This window comes from Lathamus discolor, chromosome 6 (assembly GCF_037157495.1).
Source record: "Lathamus discolor isolate bLatDis1 chromosome 6, bLatDis1.hap1, whole genome shotgun sequence".
NCBI lineage: Eukaryota > Metazoa > Chordata > Aves > Psittaciformes > Psittacidae > Lathamus > Lathamus discolor.
The window spans coordinates 20,599,442-20,621,762 of NC_088889.1; the positions used below are offsets into that span (position 1 = coordinate 20,599,442).

The window sequence follows — 22,321 nt, forward strand, 5'->3', positions numbered from 1 at the left end:
GATTTAGGACTGACATATGTTTCCTTTCACACTGTTCTGGATTTTTCCGTAGGTTGTAATGAGATCCCACTATCTCTTCCTTGCAGTAAGAATCTGTGGTGGGAATTTCGTGTGGCAACAATGAGGTATGTCAGCTGCCCTCCAGAGGTTATGAACATATTGCTTTGTTCAATTAGTTCTACAGTTAAATAAATAGTCACCTCATCCTTCCCCAAATAGTAAATTTCACCCAAATGCAGCAAACAGCTGGAAACACGTTTTTAATTTTCTTATTGGACTGCTTTTAGGAGCAAAGTATTTATATTTCCAGTTCTCTCACACAGATCCTCTATGGAAACATTGCTGAACTAAGACTTGGTCTCTCATTTGAAGAAGGACAATTATTTTGATATGCCAAATTTGTTACCAGGTTTCAACAATAAAGTCTTATTTTTATGGATAAGCTGCAAGACTTTTGTAATTTACGTAACTGTTCTGACACTAAGCATACGTAGAGAAGGGAAATAAATTTTCCAAAATAGCAACCTACATAACACAGACACTTGTGGATATATTAGAATAGTATGTCTCTTAGCAACCACTGCCAACCATTTCAGACTGTATATACGCAGGCTTTGGAAATGAACAGTTACATTGTTAAATACAGCATTTTATCAAAACATACAGCTGAAATCCAGAAACACATCCATATTAAAAAAAAACAACAGCAAAAAACAAGCAAATAAGAAAAAGCCTAAAAAACACCCATTAAAGTGTCATTTTTTTATATAGGCATTCTTATCACCAAGAAATACTTCAATAAAGATCCTCACATTTAAAAAAAAAAAAATTTAGAGAGAAAGCTGATTTCAGACTGTCAACACTTGTATTGTCATGAAACGTCAAACATGCATAATGTCCTTAAGTCTCAAACTGGTTTCCTATGTAAATGGTCTATAGTCACAGATTCTAAGGAATTGTTCTAGACACACAACAAATACAATAAGAAGTGGAATAAGAAGTGGAAGGACAAGCCAGTACTTACACAGCGAAGACAAACACACACACACAGATGAATTTCCTTACATGTATCTATACAGCTCAACATTAACTTCTTACAGGAAAAAAAGGTGAATTTTATATTGACACGCTGTGCATAGCAAGACGTAAAAATGCGTCACTTAACCATATGGCCAGAACTTAAGACTTCTTAGAATTCTTTTGAACTCTAAACTGTAATATCATACATTTTCAGATATGATGGTTTTAAAACGTTATATTTCCCTCTTTCGGTAGATACTATTCTTTCACTTAGTAGATTTAATAAACACTAACAGGATTTAAAATAAAAAAGTAAAATCCTTGGTTTAGACCCATTCTACCGTTCCAAACTCTTAACATGTTTGAACACCTTGAAAGGGCATGAGTGGAATGCCACCAGTCATGACCAAGTCCAGCAGCACATAACAGGAAAACCCGGGAATTATTTTCTCTAGATTTCTAAGTGGAACACAAATATTTCTTCTAATGTAATCCTACTAAAGAAAATAAAATGAGTCTGGAAAAACCTGTAGACTGATTATCTCCCCATGCACATTCTTACATCTCCACCAGGTAACTGTATGATCAGACTGGCGTAGCCCCTTGTTCAAGTCAGCATTTACATGAACAAAAAGGGAACTCCACCACAGAGGCTTGATCTGGATAAAAAACATTATTGTATTTAGAAAATGGATAAACCATAAATATCCTGTTGCTTCTGTAGGGTGAAGAAGGTCTGTATTATTAAGAAGGAAACTGAAGTCCCTCATTTGAATCTTTGAATACAGGGACAGAAGTTGCTCTCTTTGCTAGGGTTTTAGTTAACCCATAAAAATAATACACACGGACAGGAAAAGCACTACTTTTATTGCCTGACCACTACAGGGAAAAATAAAAGCTGTAGGCCAGAGTGGTAGAGAATGGTCTTCACAAATGCTGAGTGTCTCCTGCCAGTTTTAGTTTGGCTTTGATTCAAGTCTCAGCCCACAAGGAAACTTCTTTTTCTGACTAAGTAGGAATCTTTCTAAATTTCCCCGATTTCAAAAGCAAGCTATAGACAGCATTAAAGTTCTTTCTGACTTTGCAGTTATACAAAAATTCATGATGAGAACAGAGAACACAAGACAGGCCTATTCCCAAAAGCTGAAGACAAAAGTCATATCTGTGGAATTTCCTGGCTTATCCCAGAAAACACCTTCCATCAGCCCCCTCTGTTCTGGTGTCTGTCAAGGCCTGGACAAAAATTCCTCGCCATAGAAGAGCAAGTACTGTAGTTTCAAGTGAAATAACAATACATACATGAAGCCTAGCTTGTACAAAAGGAGGAAGAAGGGAAGGTTAAATCTGAAACACAAAAACCCTGGCTACCAGCTGACCAAGTAACAGCACCCATCTCTTCCATTTAGCCGTAACAATAGTGAGTAAACTACAAAAATACAGGTACACATTCTTTGCCAATGTTGTTTATTATTGATGCTACTTCTTCCATGCTTTTAATAGAGCTTGAACTTCATATGGCCTTTTGATTTACTTCCTCCCCAACCACTACAGCATCACTGTTTTCAGAACTGCACTGGCAATAGGTTTCCTGATGAACTTCTGTCCCTGCTGCTAACACTCCAGCAGAGACAGAAGGGAGAAATACTCTCCCTTTCCAACAGAAATATTTTAACAATATTAAGACACCTTAAAACAGTCATTTAAGTAGTCTTTCTAGATAGAGCATTTTTGGACTACCTGACAGCAAACCTTTCATTTTTCAACAATTACTACTTCAGCTCCCTCTCATAACCAGTAAGTCAAATATTTTGATTAAGGTATCAAAACTGGATACAAACCATCCATTTTATATATCTATAGCAACAAGACTGACATATAAAGACACAGACACATATTTCCCCTACCTCCATAGACTGAAAACTCTCACTGTATATGCTTGTTTAGCCTTTTTCTGTTGCAAATGAAATTACCAAAATTTCAAATTCTAAACAAAATATTTTTAAAGACCTTTTTTCAAAAGCAGAATGAAGCCTTAAATTTAGAATAAACGTCAGCTTACCTGCAATACAAATTTCTGATCTATGTATTTTTTGGCAATGCTGGGCTGAAATTCTTGGCTTTCCAAAAATCGTATGAAAAACTCATATACAAGCTGCAAAAGAATAAAAAAAAAATAAATTTCCACAGTTTAGTTTATGACTTGATTATATTTTAAAGTCTTTCTCTAAATTCTTTTGCTAGAAGATAAAATGCTTATTTTTCCACAGAGCAAAAGGTTGAAAAAAAAAAAAGGTTTTTCTCCTTTATCAAACTGCTATCTTAGAGTTACAATTAATTATACGAGCTTTTAAAGTTAGTTTTGCTTATTTAAGTCCAGTGAAAGACACTTCATCACCAAGAACAGACACTGCCATTTTGTAATGCTTATTATCATCTTGTAAAGCTTCCGAGAGTAATTGGAAAGCACATTTAAACTGCCCTCTGAATGGCTGAAGTCACATCAAATACAGACATTACAATTCTGAAAGGGCTGGGGAAACAGTTGGAAATATTTAAATTAAATTAAAAACTGCTTAGAGTAGCTTTTAGTACAACTTGAAACAAAGAAGAATACAAACCAGAATTTATTCAGAAGTTCCTAACTTACTGTAAAGATTAGCCTCAGGCTGGATAAAACCTGCTTACTTTCAAGCAATTCCATCTCTGCCTCAACTATTCAGCAGGACAGAAACAGACTTTCAATATAGTGGAGAAAAAGAAGAGTATGAAAAACAGGCAAAAAGGAAGGGAAGTGAAACAGAGACTGCTGTGGCCTTTTTGTTGAACCGTTTCAAGAGGAGCAGCTATTTAAAACTTTTTCTTTTCTGACTTCAGAGTATGAATATTGATACTGAAAGGAGAAAGGAAGCTAAAGATTACATTTTAAAATAATTTTGAACTTTTCTACGCTAACACCAATATGCTGAAATACTGTTGCTGCTTTACGTCAGTGTTCTCTGACTTCTAAGAGGATAGGAAATCAAAAAGGGGGAGAGAGGTTTAGAAATATGATATGGAAAAAGTGACAGCTTACATAACTAATATTAAATCATCAGGAGATCGATTCCATCAACTCCTGACAAATACTTTTGTGCATTTCTTTCTTCCTGACAAGGGTAAATCATCCACCAGCTAAGAAATGCCATCATTTCCATGTAAATAATGACTTTTATAATTACAGCACTACTGTCGACGAACACACAATAGCAGATACACATGCCTGTGCTGTTTCCTGGAAGGCAGAGCTGTTCAGAGCTGCCTTGAAGCTTTTAAGAGTTTTTTGGGTTTTTTTTTTTTTTTTAATATGAGAGATGAAATCTACATTTCAACAAATTCTAGATTTGTAGCACAAAAGAGTGAAACAAACTGCTCACAGGCAAGGACTGTGCATGCAACTGTCCAATAAAATCCTCATTTCAAGCTGAGATCAACTGTGCTCCTTTGCTCACAGAAACTTCCAGTTTACATAAACTGTTACCTCTCAGGCAAACTTCTTCTAAACTTACCAGTGGTGTAAGTCATTGTCCTGACTAACACAGACAGAATCTGCATCTGTATTTTCTCTATAGGATTTTACTGCATTAGCATCAGTGATTCTTTCTCCAAAATCAGTTTATGGTCTTTGTTCAAAATACCTTGTGTTGGCACTTGAGGTACAGAGGAAGGGATGATAAACAACAGTGAGCATGCATCCTGCTACAAACACCAGAAGGCAAATAGTGACAAGGGAAGAGGAAGTAAGACTTAGGCATATAGATTCTCATTCATATTTCTGATCACCTACCAGCACCTGTGGACTTTTGTATGAAAATTAACTACCCTCTGTAAAGCAAAACTGTGAGCAGTATCTTCCCCACAATGCTCTCACTGAAATTGCTGAAAGACACTTGTGCAATGGAACAGTTTGGAAAGCAGAATAGTTTTTAAATCACTGAAGGAAAACAAGAATATGAGTGGCACCATCAATACAATTGTGAAAGAAAGTTTCAGATTTTGCAAATTTCATGAAGTACTCTCCCATCTTTGTAGGTACTATACTACAGCCATGAACAATATTTGTAAATGTGTCTTATAGACTAGTTCAGATTCATAGGGTAAAAAGCAGCTGAGATACATTAAGCAGTGATGAGCATTTCTGAGATAAAATTATCAAAAACCTGTAAATGTGGCCACGATGCCTCCAAGGTCGGCTCATCTTCTTCTGGATCAAATTCATTGCTGTCACTAGGTGGGAGAGTTCTGAATATATTGCAAGATACCTGGAAAGTGAAAAGAAAGAATTATGAGATCTGTTTTTCAAATAGGTACTAGATCTCAGGACTCTGTATGTCTGTACCTACTCTCTCCTCCACCATGTAAGCAGTGTTTCTTTTGGCTGCTATATGATAAAGCTCTTTAGCAAAAGCACAGGTCTAAGGAACCTGACACTTTACAAACCTCCCACAAGCCTTGCTCTTCTCCAGGTGTTTTCATTTCTTCTTTCCACTACTATGCTGGCATTACCCAGTCTGCCACCATTTCTGTCCACCATGTTCCAGATGTGCCTACCAAGATGTAATTCCCAGTCCTGTCAGGCACCAGTGAGTTGAGAGCCACAACTGTTTAGGAGTTTGTCATGGTTTAAACCCAGCCATGCAGCTCGTTCACTCACTCCCCCACTTTCTCCCTCTTTCTTTCCTTCCCCCTGCCCCCCCACTCCCAGAGGGATGGGGAGGAGAATTGAGAGAATGTAACTCCCACGGGTTGAGATAAGAACAGCCCAGTAACTAAGGTATAACACAAATCACTACTGCTACCACCAATGATAATAAGGATAAAAGAAAATAACAAGGGAAGAGAATATGATACCACCCGCCGAAACGAGTCCAACCCCTAGAAGAGAGCCCGTGCCCTTCCGGGTAACTCCCAGTTACCTCCCTGCGCATGACGTGCTGTGGTATGGAATACCTCTTTGGCTAGCTTGGGTCAGGTGGCCTGTCTCTGCTTCCTCCCAGGCTCCCCTCATCCCTGGCAGAGCATGAGACTCATAAAGTCCTTAGCCAGAATAAACATTACTCAGCAACAATTAAAAACAATCGGTGTTATCAGCTCTGTTCCCAGGCTGGAAGTCAAAACACAGCGCTGCACCAGCCACTAAGAAGGAGAAAAACTGACTGCTACTGCTAAACCCAGGACAGAGTTGCAGGAAACACCATCAACACATACAAGTGTTTTCATACAAATTTGAGTTATTTCCTGTTACACAGGGAAAACATTGATGATATCTGATTAAGGTCTCATTTATCAGCACTTGTTAAGAATTGTGAGTGCCATTTACACATTGTATGCCTGGACACCTCATGCCAAGTACAGAAATTGGTCCTAAATAAAAGCAACAAATAGTATTTGCTCAACACTTGGCCTGCATTTTATCTCATGGTTGTTTCACTTTGCCTAATCTTATTTAGAGGAATTTTGATGAGATTGCTTGGCTTTGTGAGGCTCATGCTACCAGCAAAGGCTGAACCAGAGTGCTTTCCTAGGGTAATTATAGTGCTGAATGGAGTGTACAGCTTATTATGCAGCAAATATGATAAACTGCAAACACGGTATACAGCCTTTTCTGCACTTTGAAGGTGATGTTGTGCCTTCTTTGCACTCTGCTACTGCATTTGACCCATCTCTAAGCTGTTAATCAAACAGCTGGGAAAAGCAGCATGTTATCTCCTAATCCTGTCTATACATGACCCATTCATTGCACTTCAGACGAACTAAGCTATTTAAGAAACAAAGCTAGTATATTCTGCAACATCCTTATTTATTTTTCCACCTTTTACTCCTGTAAACGTTTACAAGTTAGTCTGTAAAACATATTTTCAATATGTTGTCAACTTGGTAAGAAAGAACACTTTGAAGCCAAGAGTTTAAATACAATTCAAACACTGGAAAAAATGGATTGAAAGAAAAAGTAAAGCTTTGCAAGAAAATATTTGCAAGAAAATCAGAACAGATTCAGGTACTGCATAAACAGAGAGATGAAACAATAGAAAACTGTAGGAAAGCACATGTGGTGCATACCAGTGAGGAATATTCACTAAGCACATGGGAAAGACAAAAGAAAAGTAAGGCAAAGAAGTGAGCACAGGAAAAAGATAAAGGAAGCAAAACCAAACTCAACACACACATAAAGGGGTCACATGGGGTTTCTGCTTGGACTTTCCCCTTCTTGCCACAAGAGGGTGTATTTCACTACAGTTACAGTAAAACACTTTTCACAGAAGCCTCCGCTGTGTACCTATATCTCATGTTTTCAAGTCACGTGGCTTTCAACCTTAACATACAGAGCTCTTATTATAGTCTGTGCTGATACTGAACTCTGCTTGCCCCGTATGCACAGCTGCCAAGTGACTACTAATATTTATTAGGAGATAGTCTTTTCCTCCCTTCTCCATCCTCTTCCCCTGACTCATTTACTTCTCTCAAGAGCCCCTCACGAAGACTTGCATGAGGAGAGGTCAAATAACTATTCCAGGAATACACATTCCTGAGCTCCTCCTTCCACTATCCCTGATAAAAAAAAAAAAAAAAAAAAAAAAGACACAAAAAACAGGGAGAGGAGGAAAGTTATCAGAATTGGCATGACAGAGTTGTTTCTGTGTTAAGAGCACACAGCAAAATAGGGTAGATGGCCCAAAGGATTATTCCCAAGTAAAAAAGGGAAAACATACCTATTGATGCCTTGGATCTGAACATCTGGGATTCTGCAATACTTACTGAAGCATTTTTGGTTAATGCTTCACATTCAAAAATCCCAGCCTTCCCAGGATTTGGACCAAAATAGGAAACTAGCAAAACCAAAGGCACTCCGCAGCTATTTTGTTTTTTCCCCTGCTTTAAACTACTTGAAACAAGAAAGAAATTTTCATGCAAATTTAACCACACATAAATTATTGAAACTTGTACCAACAGATCAGAGAAAATGTAAGTATTCATCAGCTGTTGTGTTTAGAAACTCAAACAGATACTGAATTATGGCACAAGCAAATCCTGCAAGGAAAAGTGTCTACTTTCAGAATGAAAAGCTAAACTAAGACAAATTCCTGTAAGATTTAAATTAAGTCAAACCAAGCCTCAAGCAGTTAGTGCCAGGGCTTTAACAGCATGACAGAAGTATGAAGGGTTCAGCAACAATTAGTAAGTGCCAGCACTGACACCTGAGTCTTGAGCTTGTAACAAAACCAGTATTTCTGGAGAGCACCTATTAAAAAGAGGCCAGTCTCAAGGCAACTCTAAAGCAGATTTTTTGCATGAGAAAATTAACATACAAGACTAAATGAACAAAGTAGAATATGGTCCTAGTATACAGTTTGCTCTCTTTCATTTTCTTTCTTGCATTAGGAGAAAAGAAAAGCTATATGAAACCAAAATGCACATATTCTCTGGAGAAGAACAGACAGAACAGGTTATCTTTAAGTGATTTCCCCAGGTTATCATAATTTTAAAAGATAATGTGTGTCATTACCGTTACATTAATCACCACAACACAGCATGATAGCTCATTTACATACAGTGTCAATTTTATAGCATGCTTATCTGAATCAGTAGCCTCTGGGTGGCTGATGTTATAAGCCTCTAAGGGAGAAGTGAAGGCAACAAGTTCTTCCATGCATGAACTGCCCAGCTGTACATTAGAGACGTTGACAGCCACCACACAAAGATGGGAATACACTACATCAAATCCAAAAGAGTAAGTTTTTTCTCAGATGGGTATAAGGTAGCTATTTAGTATTTATCCCTGGGCCCACTCAGCATGCCAAAATTCCTTCAGCTGGATAGCTAAATCATTTCTCTTCTGACCTCTGTTGCATCATCAAGCCAAAGGACATACCTGCCAGCCAGCATATAGAGTCCCAGATGATTTGTCTCCTATAACCAACACAAATGACTATTGATCATACTGTCTTCTGTCTTCCACTGGTTAAGAACACCTCCAAGCCTGGATGCTATTTTTGTAAAGCAAACCAGAACTCTAACACTGCAGAGAGTTGTATGATGACAGATCTCCTCTTATATCCTCCATTACTGTCCCTTTCAGAAGCAAACATCAAACTGGGTGTAGAAAAGTACATCACTGCTCCCCTGGTATGCAGAATTTAAACACCCAAGTGCCAGAAACCAATTTAAGAGAATTGTAATATCTACCAACTGGCATCGAATCTAAAATTTTCATGATCAACTTCGAAATGCCAAAATGATACATTTTTAAATTCAAGATGCCAGAAGCCCCTATGCCCCATGTCAGTGTGACAGTCAGGCACAACTCTGACCAGAAGAAAAACAAAAACGACTTCTTCACTGTGAGAGTAGTAAGGCACTGGAACAGCTTGCCCAGAGAAGGTGTGAGTGCCCCATCTCCGGAAGCGTTCAAAGCCAGGTTGGACGGGGCTTTGAGCAACCTGGCCTAGTGGAAGGTGTCCCTGCTCACAGCCGGAGGGTTGGAACAAGATGAGATTTAAGGTCCCTTCCAACCTAAACCATTCTATAAAAACCTTTCCAGGCTATTACAAGTCAATGTCAATTCATTAAAAACAAACAAGATAGGGAAGGCTGCTCTGATACTCCCACACAGAATGAGCTGCAAATTCTGAATAGATCTGATGACTAGTACCTGGCAATGCAGAACTATGAATATACAGTTAAAGTAATGAGCTTCAGGAAAGCTTTGATTTTATCACCACATTTATATTTTAAATAGCTTTTAGGAAAGAAAATACTGAAAAGCTTAAGTCTGAAGGTAGGAATAAATGTTTTGAGATGTCCATTCTCTGTTCCTCACCAGAGTGCTATGTAAACAACGATGCTGTAACAGAAACACTTCACAAATTGAATTTCAGCTCAGCACTCCTACTCTGTGCTGTTTGAAACAAAGATTTTCATCAGTAATAGTTTTCCTGAATGGAACCTGAAAACAAACATGCACGCAGGGAAGCTTAGTATATTAGCTATAAAAAAAAAACAGGATAAGTGAATAGCCAATTAGCTCACAGGAAATACCTCTTCTTCTATTATCAATATGTGAAATCATCTAAATAAACCCTGTGTACATATGAAATTGAAACCAAGTATCTCTGCACATGCAACGTTTTAACTATTATGCATATTAACAACATACAGTAACATGCAATTAAGTCATAACATGAAGCCATGCTAACTGGAAGGCAACAATGGCAAGTGGAACAGACACTAAACTTGTCCTTCTTAAATGTATGTGTGTGATTTTTTAATATTGTTTATGGATTTACATATTTTAGAGCCTGAAATGACTACTGCAGTCACTCAGCTATAATCACAGAATCACAGAATCCCAAGGGTTGGAAGGGACCTAAAAAGATCATCTAGTCCAACCCCCCTGCAAGAGCAGGGTAACCTACAGTACATCACACAGGAACTTGTCCAGGCGGGCCTTGAATATCTCCAGTGTAGGAGACTCCACAACCCCCCTGGGCAACCTGTTCCAGTGCTCTGTCACTCTTACAGTAAAGAAGTTCTTCCTGATGTTAACGTGGAACTTCCTATGTTCCAGTTTACACCCATTGCCCCTTGTCCTATCACTGGATATCACTGAAAAAAGCCTAGCTCCATCATCCTGACACCTACCCTTCACATATTTGTAAACATTGATGAGGTCACCCCTCAGTCTCCTCTTCTCCAAGCTAAAGAGACCCAGCTCCCTCAGCCTCTCCTCATAAGGGAGATGTTCCACTCCCTTAATCATCTTTGTGGCTCTGCGCTGGACTCCTTCAAGCAATTCCCTGTCCTTCTTGAACAGAGGGGCCCAGAACTGGACGCAATATTCCAGATGCGGCCTCACCAAGGCTGAGTAGAGGGGGAGGAGAACCTCTCTTGACCTACTAACCACTCCCTTTCTAATGCACCCTAAGATGCCATTTGCCTTCTTGGCCACAAGAGCACATTGCTGCTCATGGTCATCCTCCTATCCACCAGGACCCCCAGGTCCCTTTCCCCTTCACTATTTTCCAGCAGGTCAACCCCCAACCTGTACTGGTACATGGGGTTGTTCTTCCCCAGATGCAAGACTCTACACTTGCCCTTGTTAAATTTCATCAAGTTTCTCCCCGCCCAACTCTCCAGCCTGTCCAGGTCTCGCTGAATGGCAGCACAGTCCTCTGGTGTGTCTATATAACCCATTGAATTGTTCCCAGAAGCTTGACTAAAGTACATCTTACAAAAAGTAACACCTACTTTTACCTTAAAAGATTATAAATGATTCCACCACCCTCCTAAAGTTTTGCTACTAATCTAACGACAGCTGGCTTCAGACTTCAAGGTTGAATTTGCCCGATTTCCCTGATGGTTCTCGTTAAACCACCAGATCTATTTAACATCTGCATATACATTTACATATACAGTATATATCTATTTTTATGTAGGCATTTTTATATAGACATGACACTTCTTAACCTCTGTGCTGCTAAATGAAGAGCTAGAGCTTCTGAACCCAGGCAGTTGTTAGTTTCCTTGTTGGTTTATAATCCTGTGATTATTCTTGCTTCCTTCCTTTGAACTCCCACCTGTGCACAGCAAGGATACTGGGGTAGGTATAAAACACCAGACCCTCTGCCTCTTTTTTTCCTGCATGCTGCCATTTTTATTTATCAACATTCATTTCTTTGAACAGTGCACTGTACCAGAAACTCACATTAAGATACTCATGATAGTAATCCACAGTGCTCAGGTCCTTTTCTGCACCACTGTTTGCCTGAATATAGTCTTTCAAGGCTTAGTATTATGAACCTTCTTTTTGCCCAGAAGCATTACTTCTGACTTGGCTGCACTAAATTAACTACAATGGACTGCAAACACAGTCAACAATCCAGATCACAGGGTGGGGGGAAAAGAGTCCTTCTCATCTTTTCTTGATCCTTAAGTCTTCCAAAGATTTAATCAATAACCTGTAAAAATTTAGCTCTAGATCAGGGTTCCTAAACTTGTCAGTTTACCATCACTTACTTCCGTGGTGGTAGCAGCTTCCATCCATACAGATAAGAAAGCAGTAAAACTCAGATCCTTGGAATTCTGTTGGCTGACAAGTGCAACAGGAGCAAGTTTGTAGAACAAAATTTCTGGTGCTTGGCTGCAATGTCTACAATATGAATGCCTGGAGAGAGTAGTTTTTCTAGTGATCCCTTGCACTGAACCCCATTAGCAAGTTGGAAAGCATTAGCTACACTCCTGGAGTAGACATTTTGTCCAAAATTACCTGAATTTTCAAACCCTAAGATTTCTCTGTCACAAACATCCAAGTAGAGTGAGAACAAATGGGAAATCCACTTCAAGAGCATACGCAGGATCTGAGTTAGTAGCACCAGCAGAAACCCATCCTCAGGCAGCATCCCTGGAAACTGCTGGAACTGAAGCTCTGAAATCCCACTGTGTCGCCTAAACCCGCACCATAACAGGATACCCTACTAGTAACAATCCTGTTCCTCACTACCTCCATGTAACTATAGTTTTGAGATGATCCAGGGAACACTTATTTATTTAATGTGTCCCCAACTAATTCTATACAATACAGTCTAAAAATTCACAGCAGAAACTCAAGCATCTTGGACAAATTAAAGCACAGTACCAGCAGAAGGAGCCCCTCACCTCTAGAGCAGGCGCTGGATAAAGTGAAAGCTTGCCCATATCTGAACTTGAACTCCACACAGCATTACAAATCTCACACTGTCTCAGACTCCAAACTGAAGAACAAAACAAACCCCAAGAAAACAATCCCCCAGAAGATTCATACTGTGCTTATCTACAGACACAATGCTTGAAAGGTATTTTAGAAGATGACACAGCCAAAATGGGGGTGGAGATATGCACTCCTTAAAAAAACCCAAAAAACCCAGCTGCATTCAGCACATATACTTCTTGGAAAAAGAAACAAGAAACTGTTTTGCAGTTTATTTCTTTGTTTTAGACCTAGTAACTGTACTATTATGCAGATAAGGTCTGACAAATGAAAGGCCTATGTAACCAGCAGGAGGAATAATGGATACGGGTAAATGTAATTACATACTGTCGGGAAAAATTATTAGGGACAACTACTGCAAGAGGAGCTGCCTTCATCTGATTTTTTGAGAGGAGTACAGAACATCAGAGCCTCTTCTTTCAATAAGCATTGTGGGTTTTGTACAAACTAGGTGCATAAAGAATGTGAATAATAAAATGCATCTAACAGAGGGATTTGCAAATAATGCATAAATGAAGCTAAAGTTAGATTCTTCTCCTGCTTCTACCAAATTGATAGCCCTCACATTAAAGAGGCAAGAACAGAAATTAAAACATGATGTGACGTTTATCTTCCCCCCCCCCCCCCAATTTCCATAGCATGTTTGCTCCATCATGCTGCATCTAAATGACAATTTTTAATCCATGTCCATTTTGGGGGTCAAAGGACATTGCATCTTCCTTTCAGCATTTCAGATGGTTTCAGAACAATCCATTCTACTGATTAGAGTTTAAAATGAATTCCTAACATTTTACAGAATTCCTAATGTTATATAAAATTTATATTAGAAAAGAAACATTATTTGTAAATCCTTGTAAGACTGTATGATCTCATTTACTTCCCATAAACTTGAAATTACATTCAGCATTATATTTTTTTAAATCTAATACAAGAACCAACAGGAACATATGCACATGTTTTTTGCTAAATCAAAACGGTAAGACTAAGTATAGGTACATTTGCACAAAAATCTTAATCCAAGAACATTTTAACATCGAAAACCCTATATAAGATGACCGGTTAGCAAGCAGGGTGTCATACTTAGTCAGAAGCTATAGCTAAAGCTGTAGAAGATTTAAAAATTTGAAATTCCTATGAAGTCGAACAGCTAGAACACTTCCAAAAAATACGTTCTTAAGCCATGGCTTTTTTACATGCTAACAAGACAGTCTCAATGTTTAACAGGTCTGTCACAAAAACTCCTGATCAGATTCTGCTCTCACTTCTGTTAAGACAAACCTACAGTAGAAGGGATTCAACCCTGCTAGATTTATGTCAATAGAAAGAAGAAAAATAAATAAATAAGTAGATAGATTAAAATGCTAATTTGGTATTTATTTGGGTATTCATTTAGCCAAGTTCCTTCCACTGTGTAACTCAACACAGCTCCTAAGGCACAAGGCATCCAATACGATGTTTCATTTTGCCTATAGAGATTAGAGTCTTATTTAACTTGATTTGTCATTATAAAAAAAAAATATAAAAACAACAACAGGAAGTCAAAGGTATTTCTACACTTAAAAGAGAGGAGAACAAAGTAACAACATTCCATTCTAAAATGTGTATCTAAAAAATGTTTCATTGGCCATCTCTTATGGGCTGGCAACCATCCATGCCTGCTGCATAAATAGCATGGTAAACGTCAGGGGTCAAGTTTACAATTTTTGAAGCAGCAACAGCAGAGCTGAAATGCTGCTCACCAACAAAGAGCTTCATCCAGACTTCTCAGTTTAACAGCTTGTCAATTTTTTCTATCCGATTTCTAAATTGAAAGAGATCAGCTTCCTCAATCTATGTCTTAATACCCAGGAAACAAAAAGCTCTACTACATACACCCTTTAGGATACCACAGATAATAACAAACATTTAATTCATTCAACTACTATTGCTTAATCTACCAGCAATATCAGCATCATTAGTTTAAGCCTCCACATTTTGCTCAGACAGGATCACATTTTAGATTAAGCATCCAATTATTGGCTCATAAAGCCACATTACTGGCATTTCCTTCTTAGCAGAGTGTGGTTTAATTGGCAAGGGCCTTTTTTCCTATGACTAGCCTAATTCTAAAGAATGTCATATGCCCTTCTAAACAACACATCAAACTGCAGGGGAAGCGCTCTGAGCAATACCCTCCTGAATAAATCTGTCCAGCTTACAGCCATTAACACAAATCCCAACTGCTCTTCCCATCAACTGATATTGATGACAGTGACAAGGACACTGCAAGCTTGCTTTGGTGGCCATTAGTAAATTCAATTTCATTCTCTTTTTTAAAAAAACTAATAACATGCCAAACACTTGGGTATGTATCAAGCTAAAGACAATGGTTTAAAGAAGCACAGGTTGACAAATAGCAAAATGATTTCACATTTAGCTATATACAGCATCATATTATACGCTCAAGAGAACAAGATGCAAATATGTGATATTACAATTAGGGATTAAGGTTTTAATGCCATGATTTCAGGATAATTGGCAGTAAAAATATTGAGGAGCTGTTATGCTGGTTACCACAAATGACTTTTTCAAACCCTTATAACATAACACAACATAATATAACATTTTTGAAGTAATTAAAAATCTCAGAGTTTCTGAAGAGCTTTGCAGACAATCCCTCTCTATTCTAGTATCTATAAAGCCAAACTCCTTTTGGGTCATGAACAGAGAGTACTAATACACAAACATGTTATAAAAGTTTAAAGCAAAAAAGGCTCTCCCACAGATACTACATTTTTGACATTTTAGATAATTAAGACAGGAAATCACTTTTCAGCCATTAATACTTCTTTATAAATACTATTAACTTTTAAAATATCAGCTTCAGACTGGTACACCTTTTCTTATGCTCTTACATTACAAAAAAACTCACAAAATAGCTTCTTTTTCCCCTGTTTACAGTACTTCACCTCCAAAAGGTGAAGCCCGAAGTGCCAAGCAGGATATATTAATTCCTGGATTCAAAAACACTGAACGTAATAGGGAAGAGACCTTCCAAGGGGACAAACAACACTTGTGCTCCATTTTGATCAGTTTTAAGATACTGTTTTTTCAATCACAACACTCCTGTGACAATTGCAGCAGGCAGTCCATGGGGACACTCATTTGCTCAGGAGACAGGTACTGCTGTTTTCTTTACTATCATGACAGATCTGAGATTGCCAATGTGACAGCTCCTTTGTGAACACAGTTGGAGACTTAGATGAAAATCCACAAAAACAGATAAAGGCAGCAGTTGCACTCATGAAGTCAACTGTGTGCAGTTGAGTCTCTCTTAGTATAAGATTATAAGCACAGTTCCTCTTCAAACAAGAACATGCACTTCCTAAAAACACAAGTTACACCAAACATCATGCTTCAGAACAGAGTGACTAATGCTGTCCCTTCACCAGGCAATATGCACTGAAAGCTTCTTTCATACAATATTAGAAGTCCTACCTTTCCCTCTAGAGCCTGTATAACTGAAGTCAACGTGATGAGGAAGTCTTGCTTTTATAAGCAAAGACCAGGAGTTAAAAAAACATTTTTTTACCTGTAAAATACAAAATATTTGCAACCCACAAAAGCCCTGATGATGTGGTTCACTAGAAACACTTCATTAGCATTCACTGGGATGACAGATAGAAATCATTCATGTGTTTGCCATGGATTTACTCTAACAAATTCAATTCCAGAGCACAGCATCCTGCCCACACAGAATACAACCACCAAAAGTTTCTTCCAAGAGCACATGCAGCAAGAACACTGCTGGCTGCAACCGGCACAATTACGGGACTCCAACTTTCCAATAGCTTCTTCAACACACAGGTGTCTGTTGCAGGCTGAAGTTTCTTGCAAAATTTAAATATAAGGACTTTCTCAGGAAATTCTTTACTGAAATAAGCATGTCCACTTCCAAAACTATTTAGGTGTCTTTTTATTTGATAAAACAAAACAAAACAAAACAACCCAGGTTTGGGCAGTCAAGTGTCATGGAGTAGCCAGATAGACTTGAGAGTATTCTCAGTTTTCCCCTGCTTAGGTACCCTGGCACTAAAAAGAAAACATAGCTAGAGCTCAGCACTGGAGCACAAATGCAAGGCAGAAGTAAGAAATATGAAGGGCATGATGCAATGAAAGGATCAGGGGAATACTGGAGAAAAGACAGAACAGTATTCCATCAAAAATGAGCTAAACTGAAACTGAACTCTTGAAGCTCCATTAGCAAGTATCTGTAAAATCCACCAGAAAAATTCAAATGGTATCTTTACTTCCAATGACTCCTCCATATTGTAGTTACAGACTATTTGAAGAAAATTATTTAGAACTATGCTTTTCAAACTATTTAGGCAATGCATCATTTCCTTAAGGTAAAAGCTGTTTTATGAATGAACATAAATGACTGCAAAGACAGTTGGACACACAGCAAAGAGGTGGTGTGTCTCTTCTAAAGTTCAAGTTCAGACTGCTTCATAGGTTATGATTTACGATTCAAACTGAAATTTATGAGCAGTTACAGATCAAATTCTTCCTTCTTGGGACCCAACAGACAACACTAACTTGCAGCATCTTTATTCTACAAATATTGCTGCAGTAAACAACTATAACCAAAGTCAATGTGAGAATACAACCTCAGTAACAGAAATGCTAAAATAAATACTAAATTATCCCAGGAGGTGAGTCTGGAGGCATCTGCTACTCACAGAAAAAATACCTGATTTTATTGAAGTTACCTGCGCACCAGCGTCCTGTCTATACAAAGGGTATTATATACTTTGCTCATCATACGGCAATCATACAAGTAAAATTAAGCTAACGTTTGCAAACCCTTTAGATACTACAGTGCAGCACCAGTGGAAGAACTGAGCAAAGTAGTAGTAATTCTGTATTCAGACTGGTATTTGAATGATGCATTAGACCACATGCTGAATAAAACAGCACAACAGATTGAAAGCAGTTCATTCAGAAGATTGGTCCAGTACAGAAGGGAGAAAGGGAGGGTGAAGGAGAAGTGGAAGAATCTGATCAGATAATTACAGGCTTTCTGACAACACACACACGCAAAGCAGCCATATCAAGATTTTTCTATACACCCTTAACTCTGTTTTATTTTTCTTCATTATTAGCTGCTTGATAGTTCTGTCACTATTTACAGCTATTTTTAAATATTCCAAACAAACAATACAGCATGTGTCCATGTGTGTCAGAAAAGAAATAAGGAGTAAAATCTATTCATGTTTTCATGCTTACTGCACACAGCCAGTGGATTCCATGACCACATAGTACCATTAGGAAACCAACATCACCAGATTTATATGTAACTAACTGACTTCTCATTTAGATTACAGGTTATAAGGGTTCTGTATGGTAGTACAGAATAAACATTATGAAAGCAGTGACTGATTTTGCAAATCACAATGAACATTTTTCACCATATAGCTAGCATCTGTTGCTGCTTCCATTTTTACATTGAAAACACTATTATTTTACAATCTATATATATATAAGGTATGGCTTTATTACCACATAACCTTGCTCACTCTAACGGCAGCTACAATGAATCCACATAATACAACCAGGAAATTTCCATATTGACCTATACAACATTTTTAGCATTTTTCTTTAAAAATCATTACCTGTGTATACTTTAGGCTATCCCCACCTAAAGCACACTCTCAAGACCTTGGATAAATTTTGAAGAAAGACATTACATTATTTATACTGGAGTGGGGGAGAGGGTGGATAGATGGTGAGGAACTCTGATTTTACAGCTGCTGTCTTTCTCCATCAAGAAACAATCCAGGTTTCCTTTCATGCATTCGTAACACTGTAATAACCATCATCTACTTGACTTTAATTAAGAATATATAAAAATTAAATTTTTTTCTTTGGAGAATTGTCCCCAAGTGATGTCTACTAGAAAAAACAAACCGAAGGCCTCATTTAATCCACCTACTCCAGTGTTCAATTTCGCCCACAATGCGTAACTGGAATTGCAAGTGGATTTAAAGAGACCACGAGAAAGAAGGAACTCACCATTCTAACTACTTCAGGGTAAGTCTGCTCTGTCAAACAGCCTCTGCTTATTGTAATGTAGTCCACCAGTTCATTAAGAGTGGAGCGCTTGTATTCTTTCATTTTAAGGTCTGAAAGCGTGTCCATGAAGTCAAAAATGACACAGCACTGTTGAAGTTTCTTTAGGAACAGTTCAGGCTGCTCTGAAGATGGAACGTCTATGAAACAAGAAAGGAAATCTTTGTGAGTCTGGCATCTTATTATACAAAACAGGATTTTTTTCTGAAGATCAGTTTCAAAGGAAAGCAGCATTCATATAATTTTTGTAAAACAGAGCTCAGATTAAACAAACAAACCCCTTATAGAAACTGTATTACTATTGTGTGTTTCAGATCTCGAACAACATGCTGTAAAAGTAATTTAATCATCACCTGCTATTAAGAAAATAAAGTTCACCAAGAATGTGCAGGCTGAAGCAGCAAATGCACACACAACAGCATTCAAGACATAATTCTGTGCTATACCACTGTTTTCACTGAAGGCTGACATTCACCATCAATAACGTACACTGTGAAGAAGGATGAGAGAACTGTCAAACAGATCAAGCTTGATTAATTTGTATTTCTAAACACCCTATATGAATATACATAAATGTGTATATGAATACACAGCAAGACTGTCATTCTTCAAATAAGTTTTCAGATTCAATCATTACCCCAATGTTGACACTTTCCATAGCAAAATCAATTTTACTCTAACACAGTCAGGACTATTTGCTGTACTATGAAGACATAACATACATTAATAGGAACATTTTCACAGAAAATGATGCTATGTGCTTGACCAGGAAAGTAAAAGAATGTACTACTTACTACTTTGGCTCTGTTTTCTTAATTCTCAGCAAATGAAAGACTTAATAAAATAGGAAAAGGAACGTAAACTTCCTCATGGTTTGTTAGTTTATCAAGTGCATCAAAAGAGCACACAGAAAGCTTAGTTTACCCAACATTCATGTACACCAAAGGCTAACAGCAGCAGAAAGTTGCAGAAATTAAATATGAATTTCTACTCTGAAAGTACCTCTAGTAGAGGGCACTTCACTTCCTTTGGTCAACTTTCTAAAAGCAAAAATGCTCTGTCAGCACCAGAATCCAGCAAATTACCTTCCAAGCCACAACACATAAATGAAAACTTCTGCTGATTTCAACTAGAAAATTTTAATAGTAAAGAACTGATGTTTACTTCCTAAAACTTGTACATAATTATAAAAAGCCAGCCTAAGACTTCTTATGGCTGACACAATAGTATGTCGAGTTAGGGAATACTTGTCAAACACTGGAAACTGTTAGTAATTGTACAGTAGTTTTAAGGACAAAGTACCATGAATCTGTTTTAATTAAAACATACAAAACAGTTACTAGTTTGAAGCTCAAAAGACCTATGAAATATTACAAGGTCACAGTATATAGTTCCTAAAAAGTACTGATAGAGATGCAAGGACCCCGAGGCACTTCACATCAACTCTCTGCATTGCTTAAATACTGAAAAGAATAAACATGGACTGCGGTATAAATAAAGATGCTGCATGCTTTCTGACCTAACATGATCAAGTACAACAGTTTATTCAACCTTTTTTTGCGTATAGTACTGCAGAAGTGACAGGATTCAATAGATTGTGCAAACTGCATCCCACAAAAAAACACCACGATCTGGGTAAAGTTTAATTGATGGTATCAGGCAGTACACACCAATCTCTTATTCATTAGGCTTGGGTAAGCTCTGCAACAGCTGTGTCCAAGGGAAATTAAGAGGGAGGAGGGAAGCTTTATAGTTATGACACCACACTTCATATCATCAGAATTGTTCACCCCATGTTCCCGAAGGACCGGTGGAGCATCTGTGGCACAGAAGATGCAAGTGGTCCTACAGAACCCCAACAACAGCAGCTATGCAAGAAAAGAATCTTCCTCAAACACCTCTGGAAAAATGAAGGTCCCAAAACCAGGTCACCCTAAAGCTATTCCACTGGCCAGCGCTCTTGCACAGGTTCGAATGCCTCACAGCAGGCAGTGGGTAAACCTAAAATAAGCCAGAGTCGGAGAAACTCATTAGCCTTCACCCATTACAAAAACCGACCACTTCTGTGAGCAGCCCCTTCTAAGGTTACAGCCTCACAGGAGATAAAGGGCCTGGGGAAGCAAAGTACTCGTGACTGCTTTCTTGACTACCTGCCTTCAAATAATACAAGAAAGTAGAACGGACTTCAGAATTCACTGTGATTAGCATGCAGGCAACAGCTAATCAATTAACAATTTCTTTCCAAAGCCAGACTGTAAATACAAGCTGAAAAAAGAACAACAGGGGAAAAGAGATAAAACCACAATTAGTTACTTTTCAAGAGTATTATTTTTAATTCTAGCTTCCACTCTTTCCTATACGATCTATAATCCACCACAGAACTTGACAACACTTAAATGGTATCAACAAAATCTATGATGTTACATGAACACTGTTTCAGTTGCATTGTTCTACATGGCTTTCACACATTCACTTTGACCAATGAGAATATCATGGTCAAAATGAAAAACAGGTTGAAATCAAATTGGGCTCCATTAAGACACAGTTCAGCACAAGTTACAACCAAACTTACAGGACTCAAGACAACACTCATTTTAAGGTAGGGTTGGTATTAAATAAAAATTAAAAAATGAGTAAAGCATTAAAATAACTAATAAAAGTTTGTTTTCATTTTTCCACACTCTGGAGGTGTGGGAACAGAATGAAAAATATAATTAAGCTCTTCTCAAGAAAAACCACTCTAACAGCAGTAGATGAAATTCACTGCTGCCTTACTGCATTGAGCCATGTGAACTACAGTGGTAAACCAAAAAAATAAACCCAATCATAAAACCCCACAACCAACCAACAGAAAGAAAAAAACACCAAAGCCCCCTGAAATAAAACCTTGCAAATCAATTGTTCTGGTCAGATCTGCTTTTCTTTATTAAGCAAGCTGCCATTTACAGCAAAAAACAAAACTGCAAGAAATGTCACACAATATTTCTTGTTGTTCCTGGGGATTCAGAGTCCCACCACATGCCTTCGTTTTTTTACTTGGAAACAGCCAAAATATATGAGTGTAAATTTTAAGGGGTCCTAATGTGCACAGCACAAGAAAAGGGCATCAGAAATCAGTAAAAGCAGCATTCCATGTTCCCAACCTTCTCACAGAGACCATGCTATTAGTTGGCTTGGGTTTGGGGTGGTTTTGTGTTTTCTTGCTTGTTTGTTGGGAGGGGTGGGAGGGGAAGAGGGTTTGGGTTGTTTTTTGTGTGTGTGTGTGTGTGTGTGTGTGTGTGTGTGTGTGTGTGACCTTACCAAAAGATCACTAAGAATGGACTTCCCCAGCCATCCTCTTGCTATTTGGAGCAGGAAGCACACTGGTGCTTGGGGTACAGACCTATTGAGCTCCATAGCAGAGCCAAGCTC

General features: G+C 38.1%; 1 protein-coding gene across 2 annotated transcripts in view; it reads right to left on the reverse strand.

The window, feature by feature from the left end:
• Positions 1 to 22,321, reverse strand: part of PPP2R5E (protein phosphatase 2 regulatory subunit B'epsilon) — a 79,188-nt gene that overhangs the window by 15,723 nt on the left and 41,144 nt on the right. For both annotated transcript variants that reach the window (XM_065682965.1, XM_065682964.1), the window contains exons 3-5: positions 18,854 to 19,050; positions 5,217 to 5,318; positions 3,080 to 3,172 (exon numbers count right to left, since the gene is read on the reverse strand). In XM_065682965.1, coding sequence (XP_065539037.1) covers positions 3,080 to 3,172; positions 5,217 to 5,318; positions 18,854 to 19,050 — 392 coding nt within the window. The remainder of the gene's footprint in view (positions 1 to 3,079; positions 3,173 to 5,216; positions 5,319 to 18,853; positions 19,051 to 22,321) is intronic.